This window comes from Eumetopias jubatus, unplaced genomic scaffold, assembly GCF_037043125.1.
Source record: "Eumetopias jubatus isolate StellerSeaLion01/CBP00866 unplaced genomic scaffold, mEumJub1_p1.0 scaffold_9, whole genome shotgun sequence".
NCBI lineage: Eukaryota > Metazoa > Chordata > Mammalia > Carnivora > Otariidae > Eumetopias > Eumetopias jubatus.
In genome coordinates this window covers 73,098,333-73,114,197 of record NW_028274815.1, presented here as the reverse complement: position 1 = coordinate 73,114,197, position 15,865 = coordinate 73,098,333, and the positions used below count along the sequence as shown (strand labels likewise).

The following is a 15,865-nucleotide window of genomic DNA, read 5'->3' as shown; positions in this document are numbered from 1 at the left end:
GGCCTGGAGATGGTGCAGGGAGGAACGAGGGGAGAAGAGTCTTCATTACTCCCAGAGGAGTAAGGATGATTGTGGTAAGAAGAATATTCAGTGTCTGCATCTGTGCTTTATAGGTCATAGGCACATTCATCTCTCTCTCTCTGCATTTGATCTGAGGGATTTCCTAGCGAGGCCATTTGAATGGTGGAGGGAAAGCGTGGCTGGGACTAGTTCAAGGCAGGCTGCTGGTGAATTTGGGAGCATCGCTGGCCTGAGGGTGGTGAGCCCAGGGGAGGAGGGAACAGGACACCCGGGGCACGTGGGCAGCAACTCGAAGCCCCCGGAGTGTCTGAGGCCCCCACCCTCAATGCTGCACATGAATTCCTGCCGCGTCACTAGCCCCCACAGCTTCCTTCCTTCTGCCCCTTCTTCTCCCACCCAGCGAACACCACCACAGCCTTTTACCGCAGCCCTCCCCAAGAGCCATAGCAACCAGGGCAAACTTCTGCTTTTGGTTTTCCTTTGGGGAACCTTGCTTCCCTCTTGACACAGGCCAGTTCCTGAGGAACCCCCCCCCCCACCCCCGCCACCACCACCACCCAGGAGACCTCTTCCCTGCTGTCTGCCTCCTGGGGAGGCCCAGCCCCCAGGCTGAGTACAGGCTCAGTTCTGTTCCGGTTTTCTGACTTAATCCCAGCCCAGTGCTGGAAATCCACCCCTAGGCACACAGTCAGAGATACTACTGTTGTCTTAAAGGTCAAGGTTGAGGGCAAGAGGAGAACATTTCCGCACCAAGCCCAGAAATCTTGCTCAACATCACTCCTTCTACAAACATGGACCAAGGAAGGTGTGGAGACAGTGAGACATGTCCCTGCCCCAAGAACCAGGGAACTCTTGGGGGTATACAGGGGCTGGGGTATGTGCCCCATGCTAGGAGAGGACAAGAGGGGGGCAGCCTTGCCTGGCAGGGTCGGTCAGGTTGACGGGTACCTGAGTTGAGCTGTGAGGAGCCAGGAGGCATCCAGGTTGACCGAGGGCATAGACAGTCCCTGTTGCTGAGAGGGAGCTGCGGGGAGTTCTGTGGAGCAGGGGGAGGACCGTGAGCTGGTTGGGAGAGAAGCTGGCCAGGTGGTGGGCCAGGCCTCGTGGCAGCCGCAGAGAAGGAGGTTTGACTTTGTGCTGGAGCAGTCTGGAGGGGGCTGGGAGTTGGGGTCTGCATAGGTTACTCTTCAAGGACAGGCCAACCAGAGCTGAGGCCCGCGGTCCCAGCTCGCTGCTCACCATCCCCAGAATAAGACCAGTCTGCACGGATAGCTTCCCAGATCCTGCATATGCCCAGCCAGGCTTCTCCCTGTACCCCACAGAAAAGCGCCCCCACCACCCCGCTGCAGGCTGCCTGCGCTGTCCCCTTTCCATCAGGACCCCTCTCTTCCACCAGGTTTCTAGGTCCCTTGCACTGAGCACAAGTACTGCGGCTGCTTCTGGGCTCCAGTGCCCCCGCCCTGAGGACAAGGACCGTACCTTGTGTCCTCTCATTGCCTCCACCCTTGTCCTGGCTGCCTGGCCGGGCCGCCTCTCGGGGCCCCACCCTCGCGGGCCGGAGCTGGGGAGTTCTGGAGGGGAGGGCTGGAAGTGGAGGGCTGGGGAGGTACATGGCCAGTTTTGTGTTCCTACTCCGCTTTGTCAGAAAGCTCCTGCCAAGCCTCTCAGAATTTCTTCTCTCTTCCTGATGGTGCCTGTGTGGGTGGATTTCACTGGGAAGGAGTGGGATTTCTCTGGCACTTTCCCTCTCTACTTCTCTCCCCTTAACCCTTCAGAGTTCCCGACCAGCTCTTGTTTATCAGGCTGGCACCGGCGCTCATCCTTTCTGGGGATCCCCTGACATCCCGTGCCTTCTCCTGGGGCAGGTCCATGGACATGGGGGTGGTGGCAGCCCTCGCCTGCCGTGGCAGGAGGGGCACCCATCAGGGCCCCTGGCTGCTGGCCTGCCTTCCGGAAGTGCCCCCATGGGTGAGTCACTTCCTTGGGTCTCAGAGGTATCTTGGCTTCCAGAAGCCTCTGGAACGCACTTCAGGCCTGCACAACAGGACACATTCAGATCCTGCAGTCTGAAGGCCATTGGGCTTCTTCTGCCTCTATGGCCCCTCACCCATGGGGGCCTCAGCCCCTGACCGGGAGGAGGGGTTCGTAATCCTGCCTGGAAGGAGGTTTTGAAGACCATCTGTGGACAGGAAGGATGATCTGGGTCTGACAGTGAGAAATTGGTTTTAAGGGCCAGCAGCTCCTTTTTATCCCAGCATCCTTGGTTCTGAGGTCCTGTGTGGGGGAGTAGAAGAGGGTGAGTCCCAACACACAAAAGGGGGTTCAGCCCCTACTACAGAGGGAGAGGGCTACTGGGAGTAGCCAGCAGAGAAGCATCTGGCTGGAACCGAGCTTCGCTTCAGCTCAGATACAGCCCTCAGGGGTGGGCGGGTGTGTGTGTGTGTGTGTGTGTGTGTGTGTGTGTGTGTGTTCGTTCATAGAGCATTCCTAGCCTGGTCACTGCCCTGTGGCTGCTCAGCTCAGGGACCCTACGATTCGTGTTGAATTACTCCCAGGCCTGAGTGTGTGTGTGTGTGTGTGTGTGTGTGTGTGTGTGTGTTCGTTCATAGAGCATTCCTAGCCTGGTCACTGCCCTGTGGCTGCTCAGCTCAGGGACCCTACGATTCGTGTTGAATTACTCCCAGGCCTGAGTGTGTGTGTGTGTGTGTGTGTGTGTGTGTGTGTGTGTGTGTTCGTTCATAGAGCATTCCTAGCCTGGTCACTGCCCCGTGGCTGCTCAGCTCAGGGACCCTACGATTCGTGTTGAATTACTCCCAGGCCTGAGTGTTATCTCCAGAGTATGGGTTTACAAGAGGGAGTGGGACCATAGGCCACAGAATAAGAGGGTCCCGAATCCCCAGTGGGGAGATTTCAGGCTTGGTGATACAGAGCTCCCCGCTTCGGATTGTACAGAATCTCCTACTCCTAGAGCACATTTTCCCATTACCTGCTCCCCCAGGCCCCCCACTCCCCCTGCCCAGCAGCTACCTGGCAGCTCTGAACACTGAACTCCTGAGCGCTGGACACCGAGCACAGAGGCCATGTGTTATGGGAGAGGTTTCTTAGGGAACTCTGAGAGGAGAGTTCTGTGGTGAGAAGGAGTCAGGGATCAGGTCTGGTTTGAACACGGGGGTGACGGGAAGGACGTATGGGGCCAGGAGGTCCTTATCAGAGGGATAGCAAGGGGCCACAGCCCAAGCTCCCCTCCTGCGAGTCCCAGCAGCAGAGCCACCCACGTCACCTAGACACTTCCGGATATTACCTGAAGCTCTGTGAGTGGACAGTTACAAGCTCACAAGGAGCTGTTTCACAGAACCTGTCGCCTCTATCTTCAAAAAATGCCAGTGTCTGAAAGACGAGGGCTGCAGGGCCCTCTGGATGAGAGGAGACTGAAGAGACGCGGCCCCGGAATGTGGGCCAGGTCCTGGGTTGGGTTCTGGGACGAAAAGATTTCTAGTAAGGCCATCGGTGGGCAGGGGGGAGATCTGACTGTGAGCTCATAGTAGAGGTGTCCGTTTTACGTTTCCTGAAATACTGGTATTCCTCTTGTGGTTGTACATAGCGGTCAAGGGTCATCTTACCTTCATGACTCTATCCTTATAATCATATATTGGAGAGCAACAAAGCACGTGTGGTCAGTACCCTCACCCTGGCAACTTTTCTATAGATTTGAGATTTTGCAGACTAAAACATTGACTACCAGGAGCCCTCGGAACTGGTCCCTCACCCCAACCTAGACTGTGGGTAGAGGTTTTCTCCCTTTTGTGGGTGCCTTCGTGGGGACAGCGGAAAGGCCCTGGCAGGTTCTGGGAGCGCAGGCTGGGTTAGCAGTGTAAGGACGATGGTTACCGGGCCTTGGGGGCAGGCAGCTGCCTATTTTCCATCCTCGCTCCTTCCCCAACCACGTCGCCCCGCAGGCTACTCGGGATGTGGTGCTGAGCCGGGCACCCGAGCAGGAGGAGGACCGGGCGGTGAGCCTGCGGAATGCTGCAGCCATCTATGACCTCCTGAGCATCACGCTGGGCAGGAGGGGCCAGTACGTCATGCTCTCCGAGGTACAGCGACCCCCCCCAGAAGTCAGGTGGAACCACCATTTGACCTCCTCCACTGTCCCTTCCCTGCCTCCGCCAAGGGGTACAGCTCAGTCCTTGGGAGATGAGGCCTAGGACCGTTCCTTCTCCAGGGCTGGGAGAGCTGCCCTTCCCTGGCAGGATGGGTGGGTTTGGTTTTGGTTTTGGTTGTTTTACTAGTGTTTTCATGTGTTTTTCTTTTGAAAGAACACAAGACATTGTATAGAGAAGCACAAGGGGGAAATTATCCATCCCCAGTTTCCCACGTGGATGATACTGGATGTGACTGTCTCTGCTGGTAGAGCTCTGAACTTGGTGTGTGTCAGGGCCCTGGACCCCCTCCCGCCCAAGCTGGATAGAGCAAGCCCATTCTATTGAGCAAACCCTGGTGGGGCAGCACTCCCGGGGTGGTGCTTCTCTGTGGTGAAGGCAGGGGCACCAGGGCACCAAACTGCGCCTCTCTCCATTCCCCACAAGGCGAATGGCATGCACGCATTTTTGAGTTTTCACATCTGCGCTGGGATCAAAGGTGGCTCTGGGGCCCCATCTCCTTGTACAGGAGTGGGCCTTTTGGCAGTAGCTTCTCTTTCCCGTGGGAAACGTGGCCTCCCGTTAGGAGGGCCCCTGAGAAGAGAGCTGGTGACATCTGCTGAGCCCCTGCTTGCACCCGGCACCATGCAAGGTGCTTTTAGGTGATACCTTCTTGAAGTGGTGCTCTCTCGAGTTTACCAGTGAGGAAGGCAAGGCCCAGAGAGGTTGTTTCTTGCCCTAGATGGTGGAGGGGGTGCACCTGAGCCAGCACGTGAACCCAGCCATTGAGCTCTTAAAGTCCATGCTGTCTGTTCCCGGAACCTCACGTCTGTCCCCTGCCCCGCCTGACCATGGCAAGTCGTGGCCTCACATGCTGGCTTCTGCCTCCACCATGTGGAAGCACTTGGTAGCGTCTGCCGGATCTCACCAGGCCACCCCTGATTTGGGGCTGCCCAGGATCGGACAGGCCGGTGGGGCGGTCAGTTTTCTCGGTCGTCATAGAGAACAGCAGAACCGAGAAAAGCCTTTCCACTTGGGCAGCTTTGTAGTCAGCCCGCTCTGCCACTTACTGGCCCTGTGACTCTGGGAAGTCATTCAAACCTCAGCCTCCTCATCTGTGAAATGGGGATAATGGGAGAACCCACCTCCCAGGGTTGTTGGGGCAAGTGAATAAGTTAATACGTGTAAAAACCTGAGAGTGGTACCATGCACGACAATAATAAATACCAGTTACCATTTTTATGGGATGTTTATATGTTAAAAACCCAGACCCAATTTCATTCCCTTTTCCCCATCGCCCTGTGAGGCAGTCACATGTTAGGGAGGTAGGAACCAAGGGCCAGAGAGGGTAGGAGACTTGCAGAAGGTCACACGGCATAACCTGCCCCGTTAGCAGGGGCAGGTTATGCCTGGAGTTTTCTGATAGGAACCAAGTATGGGCCTCCTGCAGCCTCCTGTAAGAAGTGATTTGGGCAGTGATTGCCCTGGGGGGTATCGGATTGGCTGGGGGTGGGAGGATCCCTGAGGGCGACGTGCTCACTGACCCCCTCCCCTCAGTGCCTGGAACGAGCCATGAAGTTTGCGTTTGAAGAATTTCACCTTTGGTACCAAGTGGCCCTCTCCATGGTGGCTTGTGGGAAGGTAAGACCAGGGCGTGTGTTGGGTGGGGGAGGTTGCACACCTGCCTTTGGGGCCTCTGCTCTCCTCCAGTCCCTTCCAGGGCCTGGCAGAGGGCACGGGGGTGAGTCAGAAATGTTCTCCAGCATCGGATTTTCATCTCTGGGAGAGTGAGGGCCCGCAGGGGGTCACACACAGACCCCTGTGTGAATCTGGTGTTCACCTGGGAGTTACAGGTGTGCAACTGTGGGTCTGTGGGTGCTTTTCTCCTAGGACACGTGCACACATGGGGCAACAGAGCACTTCCACGTGTGACTTGAAGAGTACAACTGCATGCCACAGGCATGGGACACGGGTTCTGAGCGAGGGGCGCATTCATTTGGGCTGTAGCTCTCTTCCTGCCCATCAGGTGTGGTGTCAGGAAAGGGCCTTCCCATGGAAGGACCTGCCTAGGGGGAAGGGTTGAAGGGTGGAGCAGAGCAGCAGCACCCACAAGGGAGTCTGGGGGGAGAACTGTGCCAGCGGTCGTGGCTGGGACAGAGGCTCTGTCTACCCAGCATAAGGGGACTGGCCTTATCCCCGGTCACCGGGGCCGCCTTTGCTCTCTACCCACCAAGCCCTGTTCCAGCACCCCCTGGTTTCTTCCCTGATGAGAATTACACTTACATAAGCCTCTATTTTCGGCAGTAACATGAAAGGAAAACCTTTCCGGAGCTGGGTGCTGAGGGTGTTAGAGCCAAGGATGCTATGAATGCAGGAAAGAAGGTGGCAGGAGCTTGCAAATCGTTCCAGGAGCTGTAAACACCCAGGGCCCTTTTGTGGGGCTGAGGGAATTCCTGCCCCCCCCCCACCCATCTGTGCCACCAGCCATTTCTAGCCCTGCAGCTCCGCTCAGAGGAGGGCCCTCCTCGGCTTGCCTGCACCACCCCCGCAAAGGTTAGGCAGGGAAGAGGAAGACTAGCCGGTGCTGCAGCCTGATTGGTGGGAAGGAGCCAGGGGAGTATAGTGAGAATCAAGTGGGGAGCCTCCCACCCCCCAACCCCCACTGGGCCTTCCCAAAGCTCTTCCCCACCCCCATCACGCTGACCACCCACCAGAGCATCCTAAATGCACAGACATGGTCTACTCTGGCTCTGTGCTCAGCAGGGTCTTGCCAAGGCCGGGGGAGAGTTCAGGCTGCAGATAGAGTGAGGCCTGAGGAAGGGGAGGAGGTGGGGCTGGAGCTCACATGGAGCCTGGACAGACAGCTCACAGTGGCATATGACAGCTTCTTGCTGCCTCTGGGAAACAAAGAACCTCTGATCTTGCAATAGTGAGCATGGGCCAGGAGGAGAGGCCCAGGGCCAGGGCAGTGGTCCTAATCTTTCTGTGAGTCATAGACCCCTTTGAGATCCCAAGAAAAGCTGGGGAGCCCTCCTCAGAAGAATGTAGGATACTCAGAAGCTAGCTTTAATCTCTGGTGGTGCGCCAGTAAACTCCCCAGTTGAGGGAGAAGGTGTTAGCCTGGGAGGTATGGGATCTTCAGCCTCCCTGCTGAGAAGAGCCAGGCTCAGAGAGGTCTACATGCAGTCCAGCACATCCCAGGGTCCAGGGAGTTGGTGTCCCAGCCTGGCTCCTTCACAGACCAGCAAGGTGGGCTCGAGGCTGGGCTTACAGGTAGGGCGTTGGGGCGATCAGTGAGTTCCTCACACATGAGGCTGCACAGGCTGGAGACATTGGGTTATACCCATGCCTGCATTTGGTGCAGCAGGAGATTGTTCTGGAAGCACACTGTCCACCCCCTCAGGAACCCTGCACACCAGCTCAGTCTGCCTGGTTGGCCCAGGAAGCGCCCCCCAGCAGAGTGGCCAGAGCTGGCCTTTGCCAAAGCCCAAGGTAGGAATCAAGGTTCTGTCCCCACACTTGTGCCGAAGGTGTGGCCGGGCGGATGTATGTACATCTGACACCTCAGCCTGCAGGAAGAAAAGATGAGGTCCATGACATGATTTAGGTCGCTCCTTCTCTTGGTCTCCTCAGCAGTCACATTGCTGCGTTGCTAGGTAACCAGCATGACAAAAAAAAAAAAAAAAAAACCCAAAAAAACAAAAAACCAACCAAGCTGCCTGCCCTTACTGTGGAGTCCTCTGATGGCTCCTGAAATAGCAATGCTTTATGGTCTGTGTGGGGTGAACATGGACGATCAGGGTTGTAGAACCTTCATGTCACAGTTGGAGAACCTTCAACCCTGCAGAGGTCAGCAACCAGGGAAGGAGGCCAAGGGGAGCCTGGGGCTTGCTGTGGTGTATGGAGAGGCGCCATGGCTGGCGGGCTGGGAGTGGTATTCACAGGATCGCCTGGCAACTCCTTTGGGCCCCTCACGAGGCCCCCTTTCCCACAGTCCAGCCCAGTCCCCCAGCCTGCTGGAAGAGGTCATCTGCTGACACCCGCCTGTGCTGGGTCTCACACCCTCGCTTTCTGAGAGAGCAGTGGGGAACGACAGTTTTTGTCTTCTCCACAGGCCTTTCTGCAGGCACCTGATAGGCAAGAGCCATGTGACCCCACAACCCCAGCCCAGCACTGGGCACAGAGCTAGCCCTTGGCTGAAACCCCTGGAACTGGCCTAATATGCCTCAGCCCAGAGCCTCAGTCTGTCATGTCTGGGCTGAGAAGAGTTTTTCCTTAGCTGGTGGGGAAGGGAGGGGTAGCTAGAGAAAGGCTGGGGGTCCAGAGTAGACGCAGATCACTGGGGTTCCGGCTCTCTCTCTTCCAGTCTCTCACACTGAGATTGAACAGGTTAAGCCTTCCAGAGCCCCCATTGCCTCAGTGGTACATCTGGAGTTGCTGGGGAGGGTGAAAGCTAATTAATGATGAGGAAGCCTGGCTCACAGTAGGGCTTAGTACATGGGAACTGTGGTCACACACATGCCCCTGCCTACCATTGACCCTAGCTTGGGGTCACACAAGTATGGAGTGTGCACACTTGGGGGGCAGGGCGTGTCACTGTTGAGTTCTTGGGAAAGTGTTATATACAGTCAGAAGCCCTAAGTGTGTGTCGTGTGTGTGTGTGTGTGTGTGTGTGTGTGTATAGCAGGGAGACCGAGGCTGCTGTATCTGCCTAGGTAGTCACTACTGGTGCAGCAGGAGATTGTTCCGGAAGCCCCAAGTCACTGAGGCCAGGTAGAGCTGTGGTTATGAGCATAGGGCCAGACTGTTCAAACCCCAGCTCAGCCATGTATGGGCACTGTGGCTTTGAACAAGCTACTTAACTTCTCTGCCTTTCAGTTTCCTCATCTGTAAATAGGGACATGGCTCACCTACCTCATAGGAGAGTTGTGAAAACTAAATCTATGAAGCACTTAGAACAGGGGACAGCAGACTTTCTGTACAGGGTCAGATAGTAGGCATTTTTGACTTTGCAGGCCAAACAGTCTCTGTGGGAACTCCCCACTCTGTCAGAAAAACAGCTGTAGGCAATACATACGTGAATGGGCATGGCTGGGTTCCAGTCAAACTTTATTCACAGGAGCAGGCAGAGGGCCACATTTGGCCCGTGGGCTGTGTTTTGCTGAGCTCTGGTTTATAACAATGCATGGCGCATAGTAAGATCTAAATAAGTGTTAGCTGGTGTTCTTTTTCTCATTATTGTGACTGGTAGTATTGCTGCCTGCCTGTGGATGGTCTCCTGTACTGGCCTTCCCTCCACACGTGGCCATCCTCAGGAGGTCCATTCCGGCCCCGTCTCTGTGGCTGAGTCGCTGGAGCCTTGAGGGGCCCCAGATTCCTGTCTGGAGGTTCTCTCTGCCTCTGCCAGCTTAGCTTCTCTCCTTCTCCTCTGCCAGCCATTATGCCCAACCCCCCTCAACTCCCTACCACGGCCCTGCCTCCAAGTCCTGTGGAGCTTCGGCCTCATCTTGTCACCTAGAAACCAAGGCTGTTGAACTCAGAAGTTTGAAAGAGCCCATTTTTGCCTCTATCATGTCTGTGGTTCACATTTGAATTCCTTTAGAAGTGCTTCCACCTGTTGTTACATGAGCTATTGGCACATCACCTGGGCAAGACTCATAGCCTCCATTCTCCAGATGCGGAATCTGAGGCCTGGGAGGGATTTGTCTGCCAACATGACCTGGGCTTCTCCCGCTGGGCCCTCTTCCTGCCTCTTGGGAGGAAAGAGCAAGGACTGGCTATTTGGGAATGCCCCCCACTGTAGGCACAAGGCACCTTGTCTGTCGAGACCCAGGGCTGCCAGTGATGGTGTCACCTGCCCTTTCTTCTGCAGTCAGCCTACGCCGTGTCACTGCTGCGGGAGTGCATGAAGCTTCGGCCCTCGGACCCCACCGTGCCCCTGATGGCCGCCAAGGTCTGCATCGGGTCCCTGCACTGGGTGAGTGAACTGTGGGGGCAGAGCCCAGGTCCCAGCGACTCCTGCAGAAGGGTGGCAGTAGGCATGAGATCGGGGCGTGCACATCTTGCTGTGTGTTTGGGGGTGGGGGGATGCATGAGGAGCTGTGAGGTAGACAGGCCTGGAAGGAGGAGTCTTCTGAGGAAACCCAGCAGACGGATCTGCAACAGTAAGTCCCCCAACTCAGGCTGGTATCGGGTTTATGGTTCAGTCTTGAGATGTAGAGTCAAAAGTAGAGGGGGCCCCCCAGCTGCCCAGCAGTGCGGTCGTGGGCCGGACTTAGAGCACCTGGGCCAGCCATCATTTGGATGGAGGCTCCACACTACTACAGGGGGCAGTGCTGTGTGGGCAGGACCTGTGGGCCCCCTTGTTCCTTTCGGCTCCAGCCCCCCGGGTCCCTGCCCTGTGCTCAGCCTCCTGCCGAGGGCTCTGCTGAGGTGGCTGAACGGTCAGGTACACCCTCTCCCCACAGGCCGGGCTTTCCTGCAGCTGGGCTCCGAGGTCCTCGAGGAGGCCAGCAGGATGGAGCCGTGAAAGGCACTGGGCCTGGGGCCCTCCCCTCCCCAGGCTCCCTTGGTGGCTGCTCTGAGCCTGTGGCGTCCTGGGGCGGAGCCTCTGCAAAGGTGTCTCCTCCTACTGGGAGCTTTCTTTCCAAGGGTCCCCGCTTCCTTGAGCCCACATCAGCCTCCCGAGGTCCAATGCATCCTCTCCTGCCCCACCCACCTTTCCTCTCTTCAGGCAAAATAGCTCCAGTGCCTTCAGCTGCCCTCCAGGCCCAGCGTCTCCCCACAGGGCGCTGCTCCCACACACAGGCCTCCCCTGCCTGTTCTCCCACCCCCCCAAGCCCACCCTCACCATGGTTGGGTGCCCACCTTGTTCCAGGCCCCAGGGGCGTACAGCAGGCGCTTCCGAATCAGCAGCCTGTCCACCTCCTGCCGCCACTCCCCCCTCCTTGGGCATCCAGCCTTGGGAAGGGAGTCTCCATGTTCTAAGCCTTCCTGCCAGGTCTCCCAGGGACTGGACACGAGGCCCCGACCCTCTCTGGGTCCCCGCTTCGCTGCCCCAGTGGGCCTTGTCCTCTCTTTGCTGCAGAGTGAGGAGCAGGGCGGAAAGAGCACCCTCCCCTCTGTCTCCTGGTTCTCAGGTTCCTGTAGCTGAGGCGCCCCCTGGCCACCGTGGCGCCACTGTGAATGGTGGGGAAGGGGAAGCATGGCGTTGAACCCCAGACTCTCGAGTGTGGCTTTATTTGGGGGGCGGGGTGGGGAATCTGGCAGAACCACCTCTTAAGGCTCCAGGCATTAGGAAGCGGCTGCAACGTGAGGTGGGTTAGAGTTTCCCTGCCCATCCCGGGGTGGTCTTGGTACACAAGCTTGCTGTGCTTCGGTTTCTGTCATTCGTAAAACGGAGACAGTAACAGTCTGTTCCTCAGATGTGGCGTAAATGATATAAAGTATGTAGAAGGCTGGACGGATCGGGAGATGCACGGAGGAGGCAGCCTTGGACCGTGGAGGGTTCAGGCCAGTGGTAGGTTCTTCCATCACGGCTTGCTTTCCCCACCCCGTGATTGGTGGGGAAACCCCTTGCTCCCCGCGTCTCTGCAGGGGGCCTGTTGGCATCCTGCATCTTACAGGTGGGGAGCTGTGGTGACGTGGGTGGAATGCGGGTGCCAGCAGAGACACCCAGACTGTGCACTGCAGCAGAGGACTGGGGTGGGATCCAGGGCACGCAGAGAGGGTGGGCTCGCCGACCCCTCGCTCACACTCCTTCGTGTTTCCAGGGCTCCTCAGAGGGGCCTCACAAAGCCCCAGATAGCCGCCTCACCGAGCTGCGGCAGGGGAGGGCCCCTGTCCTCCCCAAGGCCACCAGCTCTGAGGTGGCTATGGGTGTCCACCCCGCCAGCAGCCGCCCTTGCCAGGAAGCCTAAATTTAGGCCTTCCCGCCGTGGAGGAGCTGTTTCCCTCAGCGGCATAATTACAGTCATTACATGCATTCAGATTACATGGTAATAAAATTAGGATCCAATCAGTCCAAATTGAAATCAGATGAGTTAGGAGCAAAGTCATCAATGACAACATAAATAGAAAAGCCCAAAAGGAGGCTTAAACATGCAGACTTGTCACAGAATCGGGGAGGAGGGCGAGCTGTTTAACCTCAGCTGAGAAGCATGCATGGCTTTGGGAGCTGGTTTGAGCCAGGGTTTAAATTGGGTCCAGGCTCAAGCCAGGTCCCGCTGGAGGGACAAGGGGTGGCTCCTGGCAGCCGTCCCTAACCTGGAACCCCTGGACCTCCCTAAAGCCCCGTTTATACCTGCCTTGGACACCTAGATTCCATTATAATCCCCAGTGTCTCTTGAGGGCAGAAAACTGTCTTCCTTGTTGAAACCCCAGCCCAGAGTTCCCATCCGGTGCTTATTGGATAGATCCTGCTCGCCAATGAGCATAACCACTCGGCAACAATTCTGCCTTAAATGGTACTTCTCTTCCCAACTAGTTGGGGAGCTTCGTTACTTACCATGTCTGCAACCCTGAGCCTCTCTCCCCAGCAAAGAACCCTGCATGTGGTTAGATGTCCACTCATATCTTCAAGAATGACTCTCGCCCCGGCTGGCTGGGAGGGACGGGTGCGGGAAGTCTGCCTCTGGTTCAGTGGTTCTCAGGTTCCCGAGTTGGCGCTGGGCAGAGAGCAGACCGCGTGTAGCTAAGGGCAGCCTGTTCTCCAAGGAGGCCAGGAGAAGGGTGGCCCAGTACTCTATTCTGGGGCCACAAGCAGGAAGAATGGGTCTGACCTCAACGATCAGAGGGGTGCTGGTGCTTGGGACAGAGCACGGTTCCTGAGAGGCGTCTGAGGCCACCTCTGTCTTTTGCCATCACAGTTCTCCTGGCTCCCAGCGGCCCCAGCAGGCCTAGCCATTAGCCAGCCAAGCTCCATGAACAGGGGACAGAAATCTAGGGGTGGACAACTTGGCCCAGGTTGCAGGAAGGGAGGCTGAAACTAGGACATCTGAAAAACGAGCTGTGCTGGGTGAAACCAGCCGGGGTGGTCATGTGCCCAGAGGTGGAGCACCTGCTGTCCCCACATCCTGTCCCCATGCCCAGAGCCAGCGTGGGCCACCCTAGGCTGAGCCTGGGTCTGAAAGCAAGGTGGCCCTTAGGTCGTGGTGCACCAGGCAGAGGGACCTACACAGTCACAGGCTGGCTGACGTGGGGTTTGCTGCAAGGTGATTGCACCTGGGGCAGGCAGTGGGGGCAGGTGGGGGGGCACTGGCCCCGAGGCTTTGCCTGAGGCTCCCCTGGGTGGGGGGGGGCATCCCAGGCTCTGACCCAGGGACAGCAGTGCGTGGCAGCCTCCTGCCTTGGCACAGCCGTTGTCTTGCCAAGGTCCCCAACCAGTTATTTGGGGCAGGAAGAAAAGAGTTGTAAATATTTTTTTTAGTATCTCTCCAAACACAATTACTTAAAATGTATGTAATTTAAAAAGTTGAGGCTTCCCTAGGAGGATAGGAGTGTGCATGTGCGCTGCGTGTCCCACACCAGAGAGGAGTTAGGAAGTGGGAAAGCAGGCCATGCTCCTCTTCGGAAAGGTCTGTGGTGCTGTCTCTCGGCCTCTTCCCTGAGGGGGCAGGATGAAGTGGTGGAAACAGTGCAGGCTTTGGAGGCAGAGAGCATAGCGTTCAAATCCCTGCCCACCCAGCTAGTAGCTGTGTGACTTTAGGGGAGTAATTTGCCCTCTCTGTGCCTCCTCTGTCCCCCGGAAGCAGTCACACCCACCCTGTACAGGTGGATCTGAACACCAGAGCCGAGGAGCATCGCTGCCTAGCACACTGTAGGTACCTGATGAACGGCAGCCGCCCCTGTGACAGCCCCTTTGAAATAGCGGGTTCTTCGAAGGGAGGTGCTTTTGTGTTTTTACCTTCCTTTTTCAGATCCAGGGGTGGCCAGAGCCAGGAAGAGGAGTTGAGTGTTTATGAGGCAGGGAGGAAAGAATACCATCCCGCCACTGTATGTGAAAATAAGGAAATTTCGTCCTGTTCCTCTCAGGAAGGGAAAAGTACATTTTCAGTGCAGCGGTTAGCAACAGGTCCCGGGCCCCCCGGGGAAGGGCCTGAGGAGAACAAGAGGTGCCGTTTCAACAAGCTCGGCAAGCTCAGAAAGGAACTTTCTCCGGTTCCCAGGAAGGGAGGAAGGGGCTGAAATGCCCAGGGTACAACCTCTTCGGCCCAGTGCAAGATGGATGAGGCAACCTGGGAAGTGGAAGGCAGCCGAGCAAGAGCAACGTGTGCGAGCCAGAGGCCTGTCTGTGTGGGCACCAAATTAGGAAGCCTGGAGAGCCGTCGGAACTTGTGAAGTCATGGCAACAAGGCCCTTACTTCTGGAAAGCCCAAGCAAAGGGTCCAAACGTTAGAGCCTTCCGTGCATCCTTTTCCCAAACGGTCAGAGAGGAAGAAAGTGAAGAACCGCAGAGGGCGGCCGTGACTCAGGCAGCTCAGAAAGATCCAGATGTAGGCTCAGGAGACCTGGGTTGGACACTCAGTCCTGTCACTCACTCGCCAGGTGGCCTTGGATAGGATAGGTCCCCTAAGCTCCCTGTGCCCCAGAACCTTCAGCTGTGTAACACCTGTACCATGAGGCGCTAAACTGCTCTAGAAGGGCAGGGGCATGGTCGGGGGGGGCCTCTACCTAGGGTTCATGGCGAAGTGACAGGGCTGCCGTAGGTGAGATATTAAAAAGCAGTATACCGCTGGAAGGAACACGGTTGAAAAGAACTTAAAAAACCCGTCACTGGGGCGCCTGGGTGGCTCAGTCGTTAAGCATCTGCCTTCGGCTGGGGTCATGATCCCAGGGTCCTGGGATCGAGCCCTGCATCGGGCTCCCTGCTCCACGGGAAGCCTGCTTCTCCCTCTCGCACTCCCCCTGCTTGTGTTCCCTCTCTCGCTCTCTCTCTCTGTGTCAAATAAATAAAATCTTTAAAAGATAAATAAATAACCCATCACCTTGGAGGTGTTCTGACAAGCAAGGAGGGCTCAGCTTTGTAACCTGAGCTAATCTTGCAGAAACAGCAGCCCCAACCTCAGAGCCACCAGCTGTTGACTTTCGAGGCCACCGGCGGAAGTGACTGGAGATTGGAAAGGCCAAGTGAGGTAGTCCGGGAGAGAAAGATGACGGGGGTGGCTGGAGACAGGCGGGCGCCGGGCAACTCAGTCAGCCACTGGATTAGAGTTGTCCTTTCACATTGGAAGTTGAGACCTGTTAGTGGGTTGTGAAATAGAACTCTTTCTTTTTTTTCTTTAAAGATTTTATTTTTATTTATTTAGACAGAGCGTGCGTGAGAAGGGGGGAGGGGCAAAGGGAGAGAGAGGATCTCAAGCAGGCTCCACGCTGGGCACAGAGCCTGGCTGAGCCCAGAGCCCGACTGCAGGCTCGATCTCAGGATCCTGAGATCATGACCGGAGCCAAAATCAAGAGTCAGACATTTAACCGACTGAGCCACCCAGGCGCCCCTAGAATTCTTTCTTAAGAAAAAATTGAAATAGGCTATCAGAGAATAGGACAGAAATATCCAAGTGTGTTACCCACAGCAGGGGTGAGTATTGTGACAAAGAGTAGCTTAGTGGGTGTATGTGTGTCCTGGACCCATGGGCAGAGAGTCTGAGGGTCTGCCCAGCTGACGCAGGGGACTGCACAGGGCTGATCCTTGTGTAGAGTCTCCTTTT

At 56.6% G+C, this 15,865-nt stretch overlaps 1 protein-coding gene across 1 annotated transcript in view; it reads left to right on the top strand.

Moving 5' to 3' along the window:
* TTC7A (tetratricopeptide repeat domain 7A) overlaps positions 1 to 15,865 on the top strand; it is a 114,395-nt gene that overhangs the window by 50,461 nt on the left and 48,069 nt on the right. The window contains exons 9-11 of the mRNA XM_028103929.2: positions 3,978 to 4,115; positions 5,718 to 5,801; positions 10,033 to 10,137. Coding sequence (XP_027959730.1) covers positions 3,978 to 4,115; positions 5,718 to 5,801; positions 10,033 to 10,137 — 327 coding nt within the window. The remainder of the gene's footprint in view (positions 1 to 3,977; positions 4,116 to 5,717; positions 5,802 to 10,032; positions 10,138 to 15,865) is intronic.